The following is a 16,512-nucleotide window of genomic DNA, read 5'->3' as shown; positions in this document are numbered from 1 at the left end:
ATGACGTAAATCAGACCAGGTCTTATTTTCAATACTAATATTCATATCTGCTTCCCATCTTTGTTTTGATTTATATAACTCTCGCTTAGGGGTGCCCGATTTGAAGTAAAAAATACATTACTGATGTAAATTTCTTTACGATCCCTTTTCGAATCAGAGTCTCCATTTCACTGCACTCTGGTCGAGCCTAATTCATCTCTAAGAAAGTTCTTAATTGAAAGTAGCAGAAAATTGTCTTATTATGAATATTGAATTTATTTTTTAAGTGTTCAAATGACATTAATTTCCCCTTACACATAACCATCTTCCACATATCTGATCCCTTACCGGACCACATAAGTAGAATTTTATTATCCATTGTTAAAGGAATTCATCTATTTTGAATCCAGGGCATTTTTGAGTTTTTTTTAAATCCAATTAAATTGTTCAATTTGTACCAAATATTCAAAATATGTTTTATTAAAATGGTGCCTCCTTTCCAACAGAAATGGATTTAGTATCCCATTTATATACAAAATCTTCTGCCTTCCTATGCTAATGTTTATGTAATCTGACTTTGTGCAGTTCAATTTTCATGAAGGCTTGTCCTTTCCATCAAAGAAGGAAATAACAAATTTCATCTGGGCCGCCCAATAGTAATATTTAAAATTTGGGAGTGGTAAACCTCCCATATGATATTTCAATGTTAGTTTTTCCTTGGAAATTCTGGCTGGCTTACATTTCTAAAGAAAATTCCTAATTAACTTATTCAAGTTTTGAAAGAATTTCTGAGGTAATGCTATTGGAAGAGTCTGAAAAAGGTATTATAAACGTGGGAATTCATTTTGATACACTTCACTCTTCAATCAATGTTATTGGAAGAGTTACCCATTTATTTAAATCTTCAACTTTCTTAAGCAAGGGGAGATAATTCAATTTATACTGTAGTCGCACTGTGTCTTGATGAGAGGAAGAGGTAGTCGGACTCGAATAGCGTCCAGCTGGAAAAACTTAACTGGTTTCTCACACCCGTGTTTTTAAACAACACTCCCAAGAAATCTCGCACACCATGGGGCAGAAGTGACGTCATTTTCCAGCCTGCTGTTTGCCTCGTAGTCGGCGTCTTCCCAACAACTGACATTTGTGGTGCACTCGCAACTTTTTGAGCCAGTTCGATACGCGCTTAGGAGAGCCAACACATCCCCCCACCCCAGAACTGATGATAGGAAGCAAAATGTGGTGCCTGTGCTAGCACTGGCTGTTTGGGTGGTTGCCCTCATCTTCATGCTGCAAACCCTGTTACCGGCCGATTGAGGTCCAGGTGTGCTGGCTTGAGATGGTCAATAGTAGATGTCTCTTCACACCCACCAATATCCAGGACACAAGTCATGCCGTTGTGGCATACCACTCTGAATGGCCCCTCGTACTCACAGTACTGTAAGTCCTTGGGCACAAAGGGCGTCATAGTGCCTTGACAGGAGTTTGGGACCGGGGTTAGGCTTCTGAGCCATTCATGCAATTTGATGAGCACTTCCGATGGTGCATCATCCTGCCCGCGAGCTGCAGGCACAAACTCCCCAGGCACCAAGAGGAGGGTGTCGTATACAACTCCATTGACAAAGACTTCATGTCCATCTTAGGAGCTGTCCGAATGCCAAGCAGCATCCAGGGTTGTTCGTCTACCCAGTCTGGTTCATGAAGATGTGGCATTAGGCTGGTCTTTAAATGCCTGTGGAAGCGCTTGACCATGCCATTTACTATGGGTGATGGGCCATTGTCTAGTGGACCTGTCTTCCCAGCAAGTGGGACAACATGTTCCTTAGTGCAACTGTGAATTGTGCGCCCGTCTGAGGTGACGTGAGCCAAGAGGCCGAAACGAGCCACCCAGGTGGAAACCAGGGCCCTGGTGCATGACTCTGTGGAGGCATCTGTGAGGGGAACCGCCTCTGGCCACATCGTGAGCCTGTCCACCCTGATGAACAGGTACCTTGCTTCCCTTGACACCGCTGGGGGGGGTCTACAATGTCCATGTGCTCATTCTTGAATCTTCGCTGTGTAGTCTGGAAGGGCTGGAGCGGGGCCTTCACATGCTGCTGCACCTTGGCTGTTTGGCGGAGGCCATGCTTCATGAACAGATCAGCTATAATGTGAATGGTTGCCCAGATGGAGGGGTAGGCTAAACCATGCAGAGTGTAAAAAATGCGGAGCCTCCAAATGGTTGGGACGATGGGCCGAGGCTGGCCTGTGGATACATCACAAAGGACTGTTGAACCCCCTGGTCTAATGGTGATATCCTACAAGCAAAGGCCCGAAACCGCAGTCCTGTATGCCGGATTCCCTCTGTCCTGGCACTGAGCCTCAGCCAGTGCCATGTAATCTATCCCCAGAGATAGGGAATTCACTGCCTGTACTGAGGCACTTGACAGCGCGTCGGCAACTACATTGCTCTTACCGGAGATGTGCTTTATCGAGGTGGAAAATTCCGAGATATAAGAAAGGTGGCCAGTTGACAACATTGGTGAAGGCGAAGGTTAAGGACTTATGTTCAATGAAGATGGTGAATTCCCTTTCTTTGAGGAAAAACCAAAAGTGCTGGACAGCCAGATACAGGGTTAGCAGCTCCCTGTGGAAGGCACTGTATTTGACCTACAGGGACCATAGGTGCCTACTGAAGAATGCCAGGGGCTTCCATTGGCTGTTGATGAACTGTTCCAGGTCGCCACCCAGCGCTGATCCAGAGGTGTCCACCGTGAAGGCTGTGGGTATGTCCGTACAGGGGTGGACCAGGAGTGTGGCATTTGCCAGGGCTTCGTAGGCCTCTTCAAAAGCTGTTGTTGTTTCCCGTGTCCACGTTATTTCTTTAGCTTTTCCAACCATGAAACCAAATAGAGGTTGCATGATGTGGATGCTGCAGGCAAAAAGCAGTGGTAAAAATTCACCATCCCCATAAACTCTTGCAGACCCTTAACTGAGTTAGGGCTGGAGAACTGGTGAATGGCTTCGAATTTCGCCGGTAATGGAACAGCACCGTGGCAATTGATGCAGTGCCCTGAGAAGTGAATTGAGGACAACCTGAACTGGAACTTGGCAGGATTTATTGTGAGCCCAAAATTGTGCAGGTGGTGTTAGAGCAGATGCAGGTGTTTTAGTTGTCCTTGGCGGGAGTGGTTGGCGATGAGTATGTCTACATTGTAGATGAACTCGAACTCCATTGTCCCGTCCCACCATATCCATCAACTGCTGGAATGTCTGTGCCTCATTTTTCAGACTGAACAACATCCTAAGATGCGTGGACTGGAGGTCCCTGCATGGGGATGTGATACGGGATGCCGTGCTTGGTTATCACTGGAGCACTGTGGCTTTATGATATCTGGAAATTCCACCAGAACCCTTGCAAATGCATTCCCCGAACATGTCTCAGAGTCCAGGTGCAGGGCAGGCAGCTTGGCATCTCCCAAGGAGAATGTCTGGAAAGTCTTGGTATCCACCAACCATCTCCCCTTCACGTTGACCAGTAGGGAGTGGGCCCTGATAAAATCTGCCCCGAGCAATGTTTTGGATACTGCTGCTAGGGTAAATGTCCAGGTGAACTTTCTGGACCTTGACTGCAGGGGTATGGACCAAGTCCCACACATGTGTATGGCATTGCTGTTTACTGCAGTTAGCAGTAGCCCTGCCTTCCTGTTCCACGTATCATGGCATGATGGAGGGAGGACACTGACCTTGGCTCCGGTGTCCACCAAGAACCTGTGCCCGGAATGCCTATCCCAGACATAGAGCAGGCTGTCATGATGGACAGCCACCGGAGCCACTAGCGATGGCCACCATGGCGATTCCCAAAAAAGCATATGGAGGTCGGTAGCAGCAATGCTTTAGAACCCCACCATTGGTGGTAAAATTACCAGTGATCCATGTTGATGTCATATCTATTGGAAGCTGTGTTCTGCCTTGCTGCTGGGGTATGTAGACACTGGGCCTTCGGGTGTAATGCAGCACTAATTCCAGAAAAATTTGCTAAAAGAGCATGCAGGGCCTATGACCGTAAGCCAGCACATCCCTCCTTAATACTGACGGTGCATGGTCCCCTAGGCCGTCCATGTGCAGCAGCCACGCAGCTCATTTGCGGCAAGAGAGAGCAAATGTTCGGTCAAGGAGACCTTTAATCGATTCGTTCTTGTCATCAGCAGTGGGTGCTGCAGGAAATTGATCACATGACCTGCCATCTCCTGGTCAAGCGCGCTCAGCACATATAGTACTTGGTGACATCCACCACTATTTGTCTGATTTGAAATTGTGCCTTAGGTTGCTCAAACCAGACCTCTGGATGAGCCGTCCAAAAAGAAGGCAGTTTGAGAGAGACAGCGTTCTGGAAGGCCGTGATGTCCATGTCAGGTCCAAAATCTGTTGGGCCAGTTGGGGTCACCAATGTAGTCATGCTGTGTTGTGATGAGAGAAAGAGCTAGTCGGACTCAAATGGCATCCAGTTGGGAAAAATTTACTGGTTTTTCACATGTGCGTTTTTAATTGACACTCCCAAGAAACCTCACGCACCACAGGTGGAAATGATGTCATTTTCTGGCCCACTGTTTTCCCCACAGTGACTGACATCTGCGGTGCACTCACAACTTTTTTGAGCCAGTTTGACACGCGCTTAGGTGAACCACCACAAATTTCTATAATCGTTATCTACTTTAATCCCCAAGTATTTCATTCCATTTATTGGCCATCTAAATTATTTATTTCTTTTACAATTCCTATAGTTCCTGTCCGTTAAAGATATAATCTCACTTTTATTCCAATTTATTTTGTACCCAGAGACCCTCCCATAATCTTCCAATTGAAAGTGCAGTCTTTGTAGAGAAGTTACAGGCTCTGTCAGATATATTAATACATCTGCAAAATGACTAATCTTATGTTCATCTTGGTCCACTCTGAACCCCTTAATGTTTGGATCCCGTTGAATAATTTCCGCCAGAGGTTCAATGCCAATACGAAAAGAGCCGGGCATAGTGGACCTCCTTGTTTACTAGACCTAGAAATTGGGAATGCCTTGATATTTCTTGGTATTTGAATCAAATATTTCTTGGTCTACAAACCTTATCTCGAGGTTAGAGGGTAAGCAGAAATGTCATCTCTCCCTTTCCAACCAATGGTACACATTAGAAGAGCAGTAAGCCCTCTTTCTCCCTATTGTCTGCTTTAAAAGCAATTAACCTTTTTAAATTAGTTGTTATCACATCTCTATAATTTTGGAAGGAAACACAAATGTAATCAATATTTCACTTCTCAATTGCAACTTGCCAGTAGGAATTACTACCTTAATAATTAAACTTCTGAAATAAAAGTTGAGTTCTCAGGTCATTAATTTCAATTAAGTATATCATCTATTCTTAGGTAAGGTTAGGTGCACCTGTGTTTGGATGTTAAGTCCATATAAACACTATCGACAAAAGTTACAACAATGCGTCTGTGAAACATTCTAAAGTCATGGAGTCTTACAGCACAGAAACCAGCCTGTGCATACTGACTAAGTCCTTGATATTCAATGAATTTGGAAGAAATGGGCTATTATTTGGTCAAATATTGTCCACGTAATAAATTCCAAAATTGAAGAGATGAAAGTTGTCAGTTTCTTGACATTTGCTACAAGTGAGATGTGGATCTGAAAATTTAAAGCTCGCATTTCAAAAGTCCTGCAGTAAGAATCAAATGGCATCTATTTTACATGTGAAAGGAAATGTGCTGATTTGGCTATATATTGGCCATACACTATATTGGCAAAGGACCTGTAACTGTACCTGTTCTAAGCCTATTAAGTCATTGCTCTCCATCTGTTATATTACTTGTAAAGATAGTGTTGCCTATAAGAGATCTAGTTGCAGAAGTCTGAGTTCTGCAATTCTCCTAATGCCATATATCAGGCATTTATATCTTGCACGTTCTCCATTGGAAGTGAGTTTGAGAGTGGTGAATCTGTCTTCAACTATAATATGGCTTTGGTGATCTAGTAATACAAAGTAAAGGGATATGAAGATGCAAGAAATACTTTGGTGCAAGACTTGGTGCACCTTACAACTGGATATATAAAGTACAACATATACTAGAGTATAAAGTAATACAGATAAAGCAGTCCCACAAAATGTCAGCCAAGATGTTTGGAACACTTTCATGAGATGAGAGCCAACATGACCATTTCTTATCAGCTATATTCAGTGGCTTCTTATCTGCAATTAATTTACCTCTGTGATGGTGTAATGCTCAAATTTTACCTCATTGTCCAACATTAAACTTTAGCTTTCGATGCTGACTTCAAAGTTTCTTTCCAGAATCTGTCTCCCAGTTTTAAGTTGCCAGTGGAGCTTGAACTTCAGTCAGGGAGAACATTAGCATTTAAGTATCACATTTGTCTGGGAGCAAGAAACAGCTGATACATATGGTGCATACTGCTGCCATTAGTGAAGGAGAATGCCAGTGGGTGAACTTGGGGATTAATGTAGCCCACATCCACATCAATTCCCATCCATAGAACCATAGATCATTACATCATAGAAACAGTCCCTTTGGCTTTTCTAGTCTGTGGTGAACTATAATTCTGCCTCCTCCCACTGACCTGCACCCATGTCCCTCCTATCCATGTACCTGTCCAAATTTTTCATGAATGTTATAATTGAGCCTGCATTCAAAACTTCAGCTAGCAGCTCGTTCCATATTCCCCACCACTCTCTGTGTGAAGAAATTCTCCCTAATGTTCCCTCTAAACTTCTCCCCTTTCACCCTCAACCCATGTCCTCTGGCTTGGATCTCGCATAATGTCAGTGAAAAAAACCTATTTGAATTTACTCTATTTATATCTCCCCTCAGTCTTCTGTGCTCCAGGGAATAAATTCAAACCAGTTTAACCTTTCCCTGTAACTCAGTTCCTCAAGTCCGGGTCAACTCTCTGTCCAATCTTTGCGTCATCTGCAAGCTAACTGATCTAATTTACAACATTATCATCTAGATCAGGGGTGTCAAACTCAAATTCACGGAGGGCCAAAATTAAAAACTTGGACTAAGTCGAGGGCTGAACTAAATATTTATTGAAAATTTTCAACAACATCTGCATGTTTTCTCTTCTTTCCACATATGTAATGTTAAACTTTTTCTTATTAAAATAAATGTTTAATAATAGTTTGGGATAAACTCTTTCCAGAAGCATTAACAAATGAGAAATAAAATATTCAATAAATAATATTTCTCTATAGAGGATTTGTCAAATGTTGCTAGTGTGCTGTCGAATAGTAAAATCTGAGGGCTATTGAGAATGTGGGAGAATAACATGATTCCTGAAACAATCAAATGGGTGACTGATTGTGGGCATGAACTCTAGCAGGGTTACTTGCCGTGCCCTTTTTGGTACAGATATCCTTTGATTTACACACTTTTCAAGTTTTATGCCTAATGAGCTTGTATCCAGGTGCAGGACCATTTTTAACCAGGAATATATTTATCACTGTGACATGAAACTATTGGAAGATCGTTTTATCCTGAGATTAAAGTTCATAATCCTTACTCAGGCCTGTGTGCGGGAGGGCAGGGTTTGCGGGCGATTGGGTTGGACAACGACAGTGCGGGGGCATCGGCTCTCGCTGCAGGGCGCCATCTCGGCGGATCAGCGGCCCCGTCACCGTGAGTCGCGGGTCGGCCTGCGGCAGGGAGGGGGAGTGGCCAATGGTCTGGCGAGGTCAGGCCCGAGGCCACCGGTTACGGGCGCTGGGAAGCGGCCTTGGCTTCCCCTGACACCGGCCAGGCCCCAAAACCAGAGTCCACGGTGAGACCCTGCAACGTAAACAGAGGAGGTTGGGGCGATTAGCGGGCTGACGCCAATGCATTCTGGGATTTGTTGTATTACTGTGCATGGGCTATACTGGCGCGGCGGCCAGCGGGCCACCTCTAATACATTTTTAAAATGATCTTGCGGGCCAAATATAATTATATCGCGGGCCAAATTTGGCCCGCGGGCCAGAGTTTGACATGTGTGATCTAGATCATTGATATATGCCACAAACAACAAAAGAACCCAGCACCGATCATTGAGGAACACCACTAGTCACAGGCCTCCAGTCAAAGAGGCGATCATCCACTACCAGGGTTCTCCATAAAGCCAGTGTCAAATCCAGTTTACTACCCCACCATGACTACTGAGTGAATGAACCTTCCTGACTAAACTCCCATGTGGACCTTGTCAAAGGCCTTATTAAAATCCAAGTAGACAACATCCACAACCTTCATCAACTTTCCTGGTAACCTCGATAAACTATAAGATTTGTTAAATACAACCTACCATGCACAAAGCCATGTTAACTCTCTCTAATCAGTCCCTAACTATCCAAATATTTGTATATCCGATCTTTCAGAACTCCTTCCAAAAATTTGCCTACTACTGGTGTCAGGCTCACCGGCCTATAACTTCTTGGATTATTTTTGGAGTTTTTTAAAAACAATGCAGCAATATGTTCTCCCATCCAATCCTCCGGTGCCTCACCTGTGGCTAAAGATGATTTAAATATATCTGTCAGGGCACCCTGAAATTTCTGCACTGGCCTCCCTCAAGGTCTAAGTGAATACTTCGTCAGACCCTGGAGATTTATCCTCTTTTATACGCGTTAAGACGGCAAGCACCTCCTCCTCTTTAATATGTATAGGCACCATGACCTTACTGTTTGTTTGTCTCACTAGTTTCCTGAGTAAATACAGATGCAAACAAAAACATTCAAGATTTCTCCCATCTCTTCTAGCTCCTTACATAGCTGAGTACTTTGATCTTCAAGAGGACCAATTTTGTCCCTTATTATCCTTTTGCTCTTCATAGAGATGTAGAAGCTTTAGTGTTTTCCTTCACCTTGTCTTCTGAAACAACCTTCTGATTTCCCTAATTTTTTTCTTGTATTTTTTAATCCTCCTCAAGGATCTCATTTTCTCTTTGTTGCCTATACCTGCTACACACCTCGTTCTTGACCAGATCCCCAATGTCCTTGAAAACCTAGGTTCCTTAACTTTAACTTTAATCGTAACAGGAACATACAAACTCTGTCCTCTCAAAATTTCACCTTCCACTTACCAAGTACATCCTTGCCAGATCTCTTGATCTTTTTACATTTATCCAATTTAGAAACCCAACACAAGGCCCAGAATTATTCTTACCATAATTATCATGAAACTAGTGATATTATGATCACTGGCCCCAAAGTGTTCTCCTACTCATGCTTCTGCCACCTGTCCTGTCTCATTCCCTAATAGTATTGCACTCTCTCTAGTTGATTCTTTGATATATTGATTTAGAAAACTTTCCAAAACACATTTGGCCATCTCTCAACCAGTAGTTTTCAAACTTTTTCTTTCCACTCACATGCCGCCTTAAGTAATCCCTATGCCATCGGTGTAAGGGATAACCTAAAGTGGTATGTGAGTGGGGAAAAAAATGTTGAGAACCGCTGCTCTAGCCCCAATTGTTAGTGAAATATTTTGCTTGAGAAAAATTGTCATTGGCCCATTTCCTTTGGAGTTATGAAACCATGCACATAACGAGTCAATTAGGTACAATTAAAACAGCGGTTTTCAAATTTTTTCTTTCCACTCACATGCCACTTTAGGTAATCACAGAGCATGTGTGGCATAGGGATTACTTAAAGTGATATGTGATTAGAAATAAAAAGTTTGAAAACCACTGCTCTAAACCATCCAGGCCTTTTACAGAATGGGAGTCGCAGTTAATATGAGAAAAGTTTAAAAATCACTTACCATCACAACTTTATGTTTACTGCAGCTGTCTGCTATCTCCCTGCAGATTTGCTCCTCCAATTATCACTGACTATTGGGTGGTCTATAATACAACCCCATTAATGTAGTCATATCTTTCCCATTTCTCAGCTCCACCCATATAGCCTCAATAGACGAGCCCTTGAGACTGTCCTGTCTGAGCACAGCTCTGATATATTCCCTGATGAGCAATGTCACTCCTCCCCCTTACTTCCCTCCCGCTCTTTCGCATCTGAAACAACAGTAACCCAGAACATTGAGCTGCCTGCCCTGCCCTTTCTGAAACCGAGTTTCACTCATGGCCACCATGTCACAATTCTAGGTGCCAATCCACACTGTAAACTCATTTTCCTTTTTCTACAATATTCCTTGCATTGAACTAGATGCACCTGAGAACATTATTTTGACCATGCCTCCCAACCAATAAAGATGAAAGTTCCAGAAGGCAGCCTGAGAATGTTGATATAATTTGGGAAAACTTTTCTGGAATAAAAAATGTTTGAAAAATAATTTATTATTAAATATGTCTGCCAGATTTTGAAATTCTTATGGAATTCAATGGATTAAGGAATGTCTCCTGTGGATTGGGGGGTGGCAAATGTGATTCTACTTTTTACAACAAGTGGGAGAAAGAAAAATAGGAAACCACCAGCCAGTGGAACCTAGAAATAAAGAATGAAATACTAAGATGCATAGAAAACAATAATTAAGCAGTTCATGTGGATTAATTATTAACTGAAGGGAAATCATGTTTGATTAATCTATTGGAGTTCTTGGAGGATGTTTCCAGGAGGGTAGATAAAGGTGAATCAGTAGGCCTACTATGTAATCCACAAACAAATTAGACAAAGGAATACAAGGTAATATTGTCATGTGGATCGAGTTTTTAATAAATGGAATACAGAGACCAAAAAATGTGGGGCCTCTTCAAATTGGCAACAGACTGAATCTTTCTCTGTAACTCTGCACTTTGTCCTGTTGTACCGTGTCTTATTTGTACTATGTGTGGGACTGGTCTGCTCACAAAATAACCTTGATCACATGACAATAAACTTGAACTTGATTTGTTACGATAGGGATTGTTGCTTGGGTTCCAATAAAAATCAACAATATATTTGGTGACATGAAACTGTGGGGATGTGAATAATGATGTGAATGGAAAGAGGCTTCAGGGACAGATAAGTGATACTGATTGTTTGCAGGAACCCCCGGTATATATTGAAGTTATTTGCTAACAGAGTTCACAATGTGCTGAAATCACATAAATATGCTGTATTGATTTACTGAGCTAATTTATGAAGCTGCACAATCTTAAGATTATTATTGTAACTTTATAAGGTTTTAGATGTTAGAGATTGTCATTCTCAACCTATTTCTTTTTCCAGATTGGGTCGTCGATCAATACTATGGTTCACGAGTGTAGCTCAGTTTGTGTTTGGAGTTGCCGTTGCATTCACCAATGATTATTACAGCTTCATCATTGTCCGTTTCCTCTTGGCCCTGGTATGTATGAGCTACCCATGTTTATTTCCTTTCAACAGGTATTAAATACCATAATTATTTTTGGTAAAAGTTAATCCAGCTTTCAGATTTCAGGCTGCACATATGAAGGGTCAGGCCTGAAACGTTGGTCACCCTTTACTTTCTATGGCTTGTGCATGACCTGCTGAGTTTCTCCAGCACGTTAATGTATTTATCTTTGACCCCAACTTCTGCAAACTTTCTTTTTTAACAGCATATTCAACCAGTGTGCATCTGCAGATACAACTTATTTCTGTAAATTCTGATCAAGAAACAAAAAAAATAATGTATTATTCTTTATTTTCAATTGTTGAAGTAAATGTATCTTTTCCAACCACTGTTCCTTGATTTTGTTTTTCCTTAAAGAATCAGGCAGAAGTTGCAACACTGCTTTAGGGTTACAGATCTAGATTAGGATGTTGTGAAGTTCAATTGTGCAAAGTGAGCCTGTGGATCAAGACATGGATTTATGAGTGATCCCTTGGTCCTGCATGAGGATAAAAAAGGTAGGAAGGCTGTGGAATTAGATTTTCTTGATTGTTGGTGACTGGAGGATTCAGGGAAACTATAATAGTAATAAAATGGTAATATGGACAAACTTGGGCAGTTAAAATTGAGGAGATTATAGGTCATTGCACATTTTCCTTTGAGAAAGAGTTTTTTTTTAAAGGAGGTATGGTCCATTCTACCTGACGGGGCAACCTGATGGAGATTTTTAAGAGCTTGAGAGGCATTGATAGGATGGACTATCAGAATCTTTTTCCCAGGATCAAAGTATCACATTACCAGAGAACATTAAGGTGAGGGAGAGGAAGTTTAAGGGAAATAAGAGGGGCAAATAGTTTTACACAGACGATGGTGGGTCACTAATAGTCATGGTAGAAGGAGATACAATAGTAGCATTCCAGATAGACACATGAATATGAAGAAGATGTAGAGATGCCTGTCAAGTTCAAGTAGCAGAGCTTTAGTTTGATTTGGGCATTATGTTCTGCACAGAATCATGGGCCAAAGGCCCTGTTCTTGTGTCATAATGTTCGATGTTCTATGTACCTCTTCCTTCACAAATGCATTTTGTGTCTGGATTCTTATAACACTTGGTTAAACGAGCATGGGATTAATTAAAGGTATTATACAGATCTGAATGAAGAATTTTGAATGATTATGTAGTATCAGAGATCAATAATTTCTGGATATGAAGAGATTCAAAGAATCAAAGGAATGTTAGACGTGGCGCTCAGGTAGAAGCTCCTGATGAATGTGGGACAGGTTCCTCCTTCTCCCTAAGTTTTTCCATGCTGAATATGAGACGTAGTGGGATATTTCAATGATCGTTTGATTGGCAAGAATGGATAATCACAAAGGAAAATAGAAGGGAACTTTTTTTTAATCATGTGCTCAGGTCTCCTTTCTTATGTAAAAACCAAGTAACTGCAAACTGGAGTTGTATCTGACAATGGAAAATTAAATGGAGTGCATAAAATGGAGAGCTAAAATTATATTTGAAAGAAGAGTTAGAAAAAAAATCCATAAACTGCAAACCAGTTAGTTTAATAGTTGGAAAGCTGATATACAGTATTTTATTTAAATTGATAAAAGAAAAAATACCATGAAACTGAAAATAAAGACTGGTTAGTAAATATTTCAAAAGGGTTAATGATCTTCATTAAATTCTTCAATGTAAAAATGGAAGGAGTAAACCAGAATAATGAAGTAAATGTACTATATTTAGATTTTCAAAAGGATCTGGTTGGTGTAACTAAGATAAGTGTTTATAGTGCTGGAGACAAGTTACCAAGTAAGCAGACAATTGTCTTGGATAGCTACTGGGACTGGGAAGAGTGGGCAGTGGCTTTCAACAGCTTTCGTGCAGGACCAACTTGGTCACAATTTACAGCAATGTTTCAGACTTGAGAATTGAAGTTGAGGAGTTCCTTGGATTACAAACGATCTGACTCGAGGAAATCTTAATTTACACAAATTCTCCCCCCCCCGCCCCCCCCCAAATTTAAATTATTTTCATGCAAATAATAGTGATAATAACATGGTTTTTGACTGGATCCAGTATATCTTCCAATCGTTTAATTATTGGCCAGTGTAACAATGCTAGCAAATGTATGTAGAGCATAAAATATGTGTAACTATAAAAACAGATGTATCAGACTTGTGGAGAAATCAGCTTAAGGATTGTTCACAGCAAGAGAGCCCTTACATATTTCCTGAGGAGGAGGGGTTCTGTAATTTTACTAAATGTGACAAGATATTAGTAGAAATGCAGAAAAGGTATCTATTTGAAAACTGAAATTCAATATAAATAATTGCATTTTTGTTAGAAGAATAAGAAAGCTACATTCTTGAAAAATAAGGACTGAATAGCAGGAAGAAGGAATGGGCAACGGAGTCCAGATACTTAATTTTTTTGCTCATATCTTGAAAAAGGGCTTAGCCCCAAAACATTGATTATTTATCTTTAACTGCGATGGACGCTGCATGACCTGCTGAGATCCTCCAACATTTTTGTTTTTACTCCAGATACTTAAATCACTTATTGCAGTGAAGTAGGGAGTATGGGTTCTAAATAAAATAAAATCTAACACAGTTCAGACTGTCAGAACTGAAAATCAGAGTCATTATTATTAATCTTTCACAAACCATTGATTGTGTGCATTTGGAATCCAGTTGGAGAGTTGTACAGCATGGAAACAGCTTGTCGACCCAATCCTTCCATCCCAGCTGGTCCCATTTGCTTATATTTGGCCCATGTGGCTCTAAACTTTTCATATTTGTGTATATGTCTAAATGATATTTAAATATTGTGATTGTACCTGGCTCTACCAATTCCTCTGGCAGCTTGTTCCAATTATTCACCACCCAATGTGAGAAAGTTGCCCCTCAGGTGACATTAAAGCTTTTCCTTCTCACCTTAATTTTTTTCCCACTAGTTACAGACTACATGGCCTGAGAAGTATACAGCCCTACAACCATTCACTTTATTTATCCTCGCATAATTTTTATATCTCAATAAGGTCACTTTTCAGCTTCATACATTCCTGAGAAAGAAAAGCCCTGAGCACTGTGTCTTCTTGAAAGACCAGAAAATCATAAGATGTGGGAGCAGAATGAGGCCATTTGGGCCTCATTTGGCTTCATCATTAAAATCATGGCTGATGTATTTTATCTTTCAACCCATTACCTTTAAAGCACTTTACTAATCTAGAACCTATCAATCTCTGCTTGAAATATGCCCAATGACTTGGCTTCCAGAGCCTTCTGCGGCAACTAATTCCACAGATTTACCACCATCTAGTTGAAGAAATTTCTCCTTATCTCTGTTCGAAAGGGATGCGCTTTTATTCTGAGATGTGCCCTCTGGTCCTAGACTTTCCCACTATTGAAAATATTTTCTCTTGAATCCAGACCTTTCAATAGTTTGTAGATTTCAATGAGATCCCCCACTCATCCATCAAATGCTTCTTGTACTTTAATCCTGTTATCCCCGGGATCATCACATAAACCTCCTCTGGACCCTCTCCAACACTGACATAGCCTTCATTAGAATATGGTATGACCAATGTTTTATAAATCTTCAGCATTAATTTCTTGCTTTTATATTCTAGTCCTCTCGAAATTAATGCCAACATTGCATTTGCCTTCCATGCTACCGACTCAACCTTTCTGGAATCCTGCACTTGGACTCCGAAGTTCCTTTGGAATCTCACTTTCTGAATTTTTAGTATAGGCACATTATGTTGCTGTAACAAATTTACATTCCATCTAAACAAAAATTGATGCATTTCAAATTCAAAAATATTTGCCATCTCAATTTTGGCCCAACTAGGGAGCTGTTCTAAATCCATCAATGAACTAATAAATTTCATTTGGGCTGCTTCATAATAATTTCAAAAATATGGTAAACATAGTCCCCCTAGATCATATTTCCAAGTTAATTTATTCAAGGCTACTCTTGAAAATGTACCTCTCCATAAAAACTCCCTAACCATTTTATTCAAATCTCTAAAAAAAATATTATCAAGTAAATACGGAATAGATTGAAATAAATATTGTATACGTGGAAAAAAATTCATCTTAATTGTATTTATTCTACCCAATAAATTAATAGGTAAATCTTTCCATTTAATCAAATCAGTTTTAATTTTTTTTATTAATGGAACATAATTTAATTTATATAAAGATTGATAATTGACATCCATGATTATACCCAAATACTTAATTCGATCCATCCATTTCAAATTAAGAATGTTCTTATAAGCTGAATAATTTCCTTCACTCACTGGTAATATTTCGCTTTTTTCCCAATTAACTTTATATCCAGAAAGACGTCCATATTGCATCAAACACTCCTTCAAATGCAAAAGTGACTGAGCTGGGTTTATTAAATACACCAATACATCATCAGCAAATAAATTAATTTTATATTCCTCATCTAAAACTTTCATACCCTGTATCTGTGTATTCTGTCTTATCAACTGTGCCAAAGGTTTGATCACTAACGCAAACAAAGCTGGTGATAAAGGACAACCTTGGCGAGTAGATCAAGTCAGTTTAAACAGTTCCGAAATCAAACCATTTGTCAGTACTCTAGCTACCGGTTTACTATATAAATCCTTAATCCAACCAGTAAAAAAAGGACTAAACTTAAATTTCTCCAAAACTTTGAACAAAAAACTCCGCTCAACTCTATCAAACGCTTTTTCGGCATCTAAAGATATCACCATTGGATGGTCTGAAGATTGTCAAAATCTATTAATCAAACTAATCACACGTAAAATATTATCCGCGGCATATCTATTCTTTATGAAACAGCTTAGGTAAAAACTTAGCCAATCTATTCGCTAAAATTTTAGCTATAATTTTATAATCTACATTCAACAACGAAATCGGTCGATATGAAGATACTTTCAAAGGATCTCTATCTTTCTTTGGAATTACTGTAATTAAAGCACTAGAACAAGACTCAGGCAATTCATAATGTTCTCCAACCTGACATAGTACATCTCCAAACACTGTAGAGAGGTCATCGTAAAAAATTTTATAAAATTCGACTGAAAATCCATCATCACCAGGCGATTTACCGTTCAGCATTTCCATCATAGCCATTTTAATTTCTGAGTCAGTAAATGGTGCTTCCAACTCCTGTCTATCTACATCCTCTAACGTCGGTAAGTTCAACTGTGATAAAAAAAGATCAATCGA

The 16,512-nt window shown here is 40.3% G+C and overlaps 1 protein-coding gene across 5 annotated transcripts in view; it reads left to right on the top strand.

The window, feature by feature from the left end:
* Positions 1 to 16,512, top strand: part of slc22a16 (solute carrier family 22 member 16) — an 85,973-nt gene that overhangs the window by 3,422 nt on the left and 66,039 nt on the right. For all 5 annotated transcript variants that reach the window (XM_069887596.1, XM_069887599.1, XM_069887598.1 and 2 more), the window contains exon 4: positions 11,163 to 11,280. In XM_069887596.1, coding sequence (XP_069743697.1) covers positions 11,163 to 11,280 — 118 coding nt within the window. The remainder of the gene's footprint in view (positions 1 to 11,162; positions 11,281 to 16,512) is intronic.

This window comes from Narcine bancroftii, chromosome 6 (assembly GCF_036971445.1).
Source record: "Narcine bancroftii isolate sNarBan1 chromosome 6, sNarBan1.hap1, whole genome shotgun sequence".
Taxonomy (NCBI): Eukaryota; Metazoa; Chordata; class Chondrichthyes; order Torpediniformes; family Narcinidae; genus Narcine; species Narcine bancroftii.
This window is presented reverse-complemented; position numbering and strand designations above follow the sequence as displayed.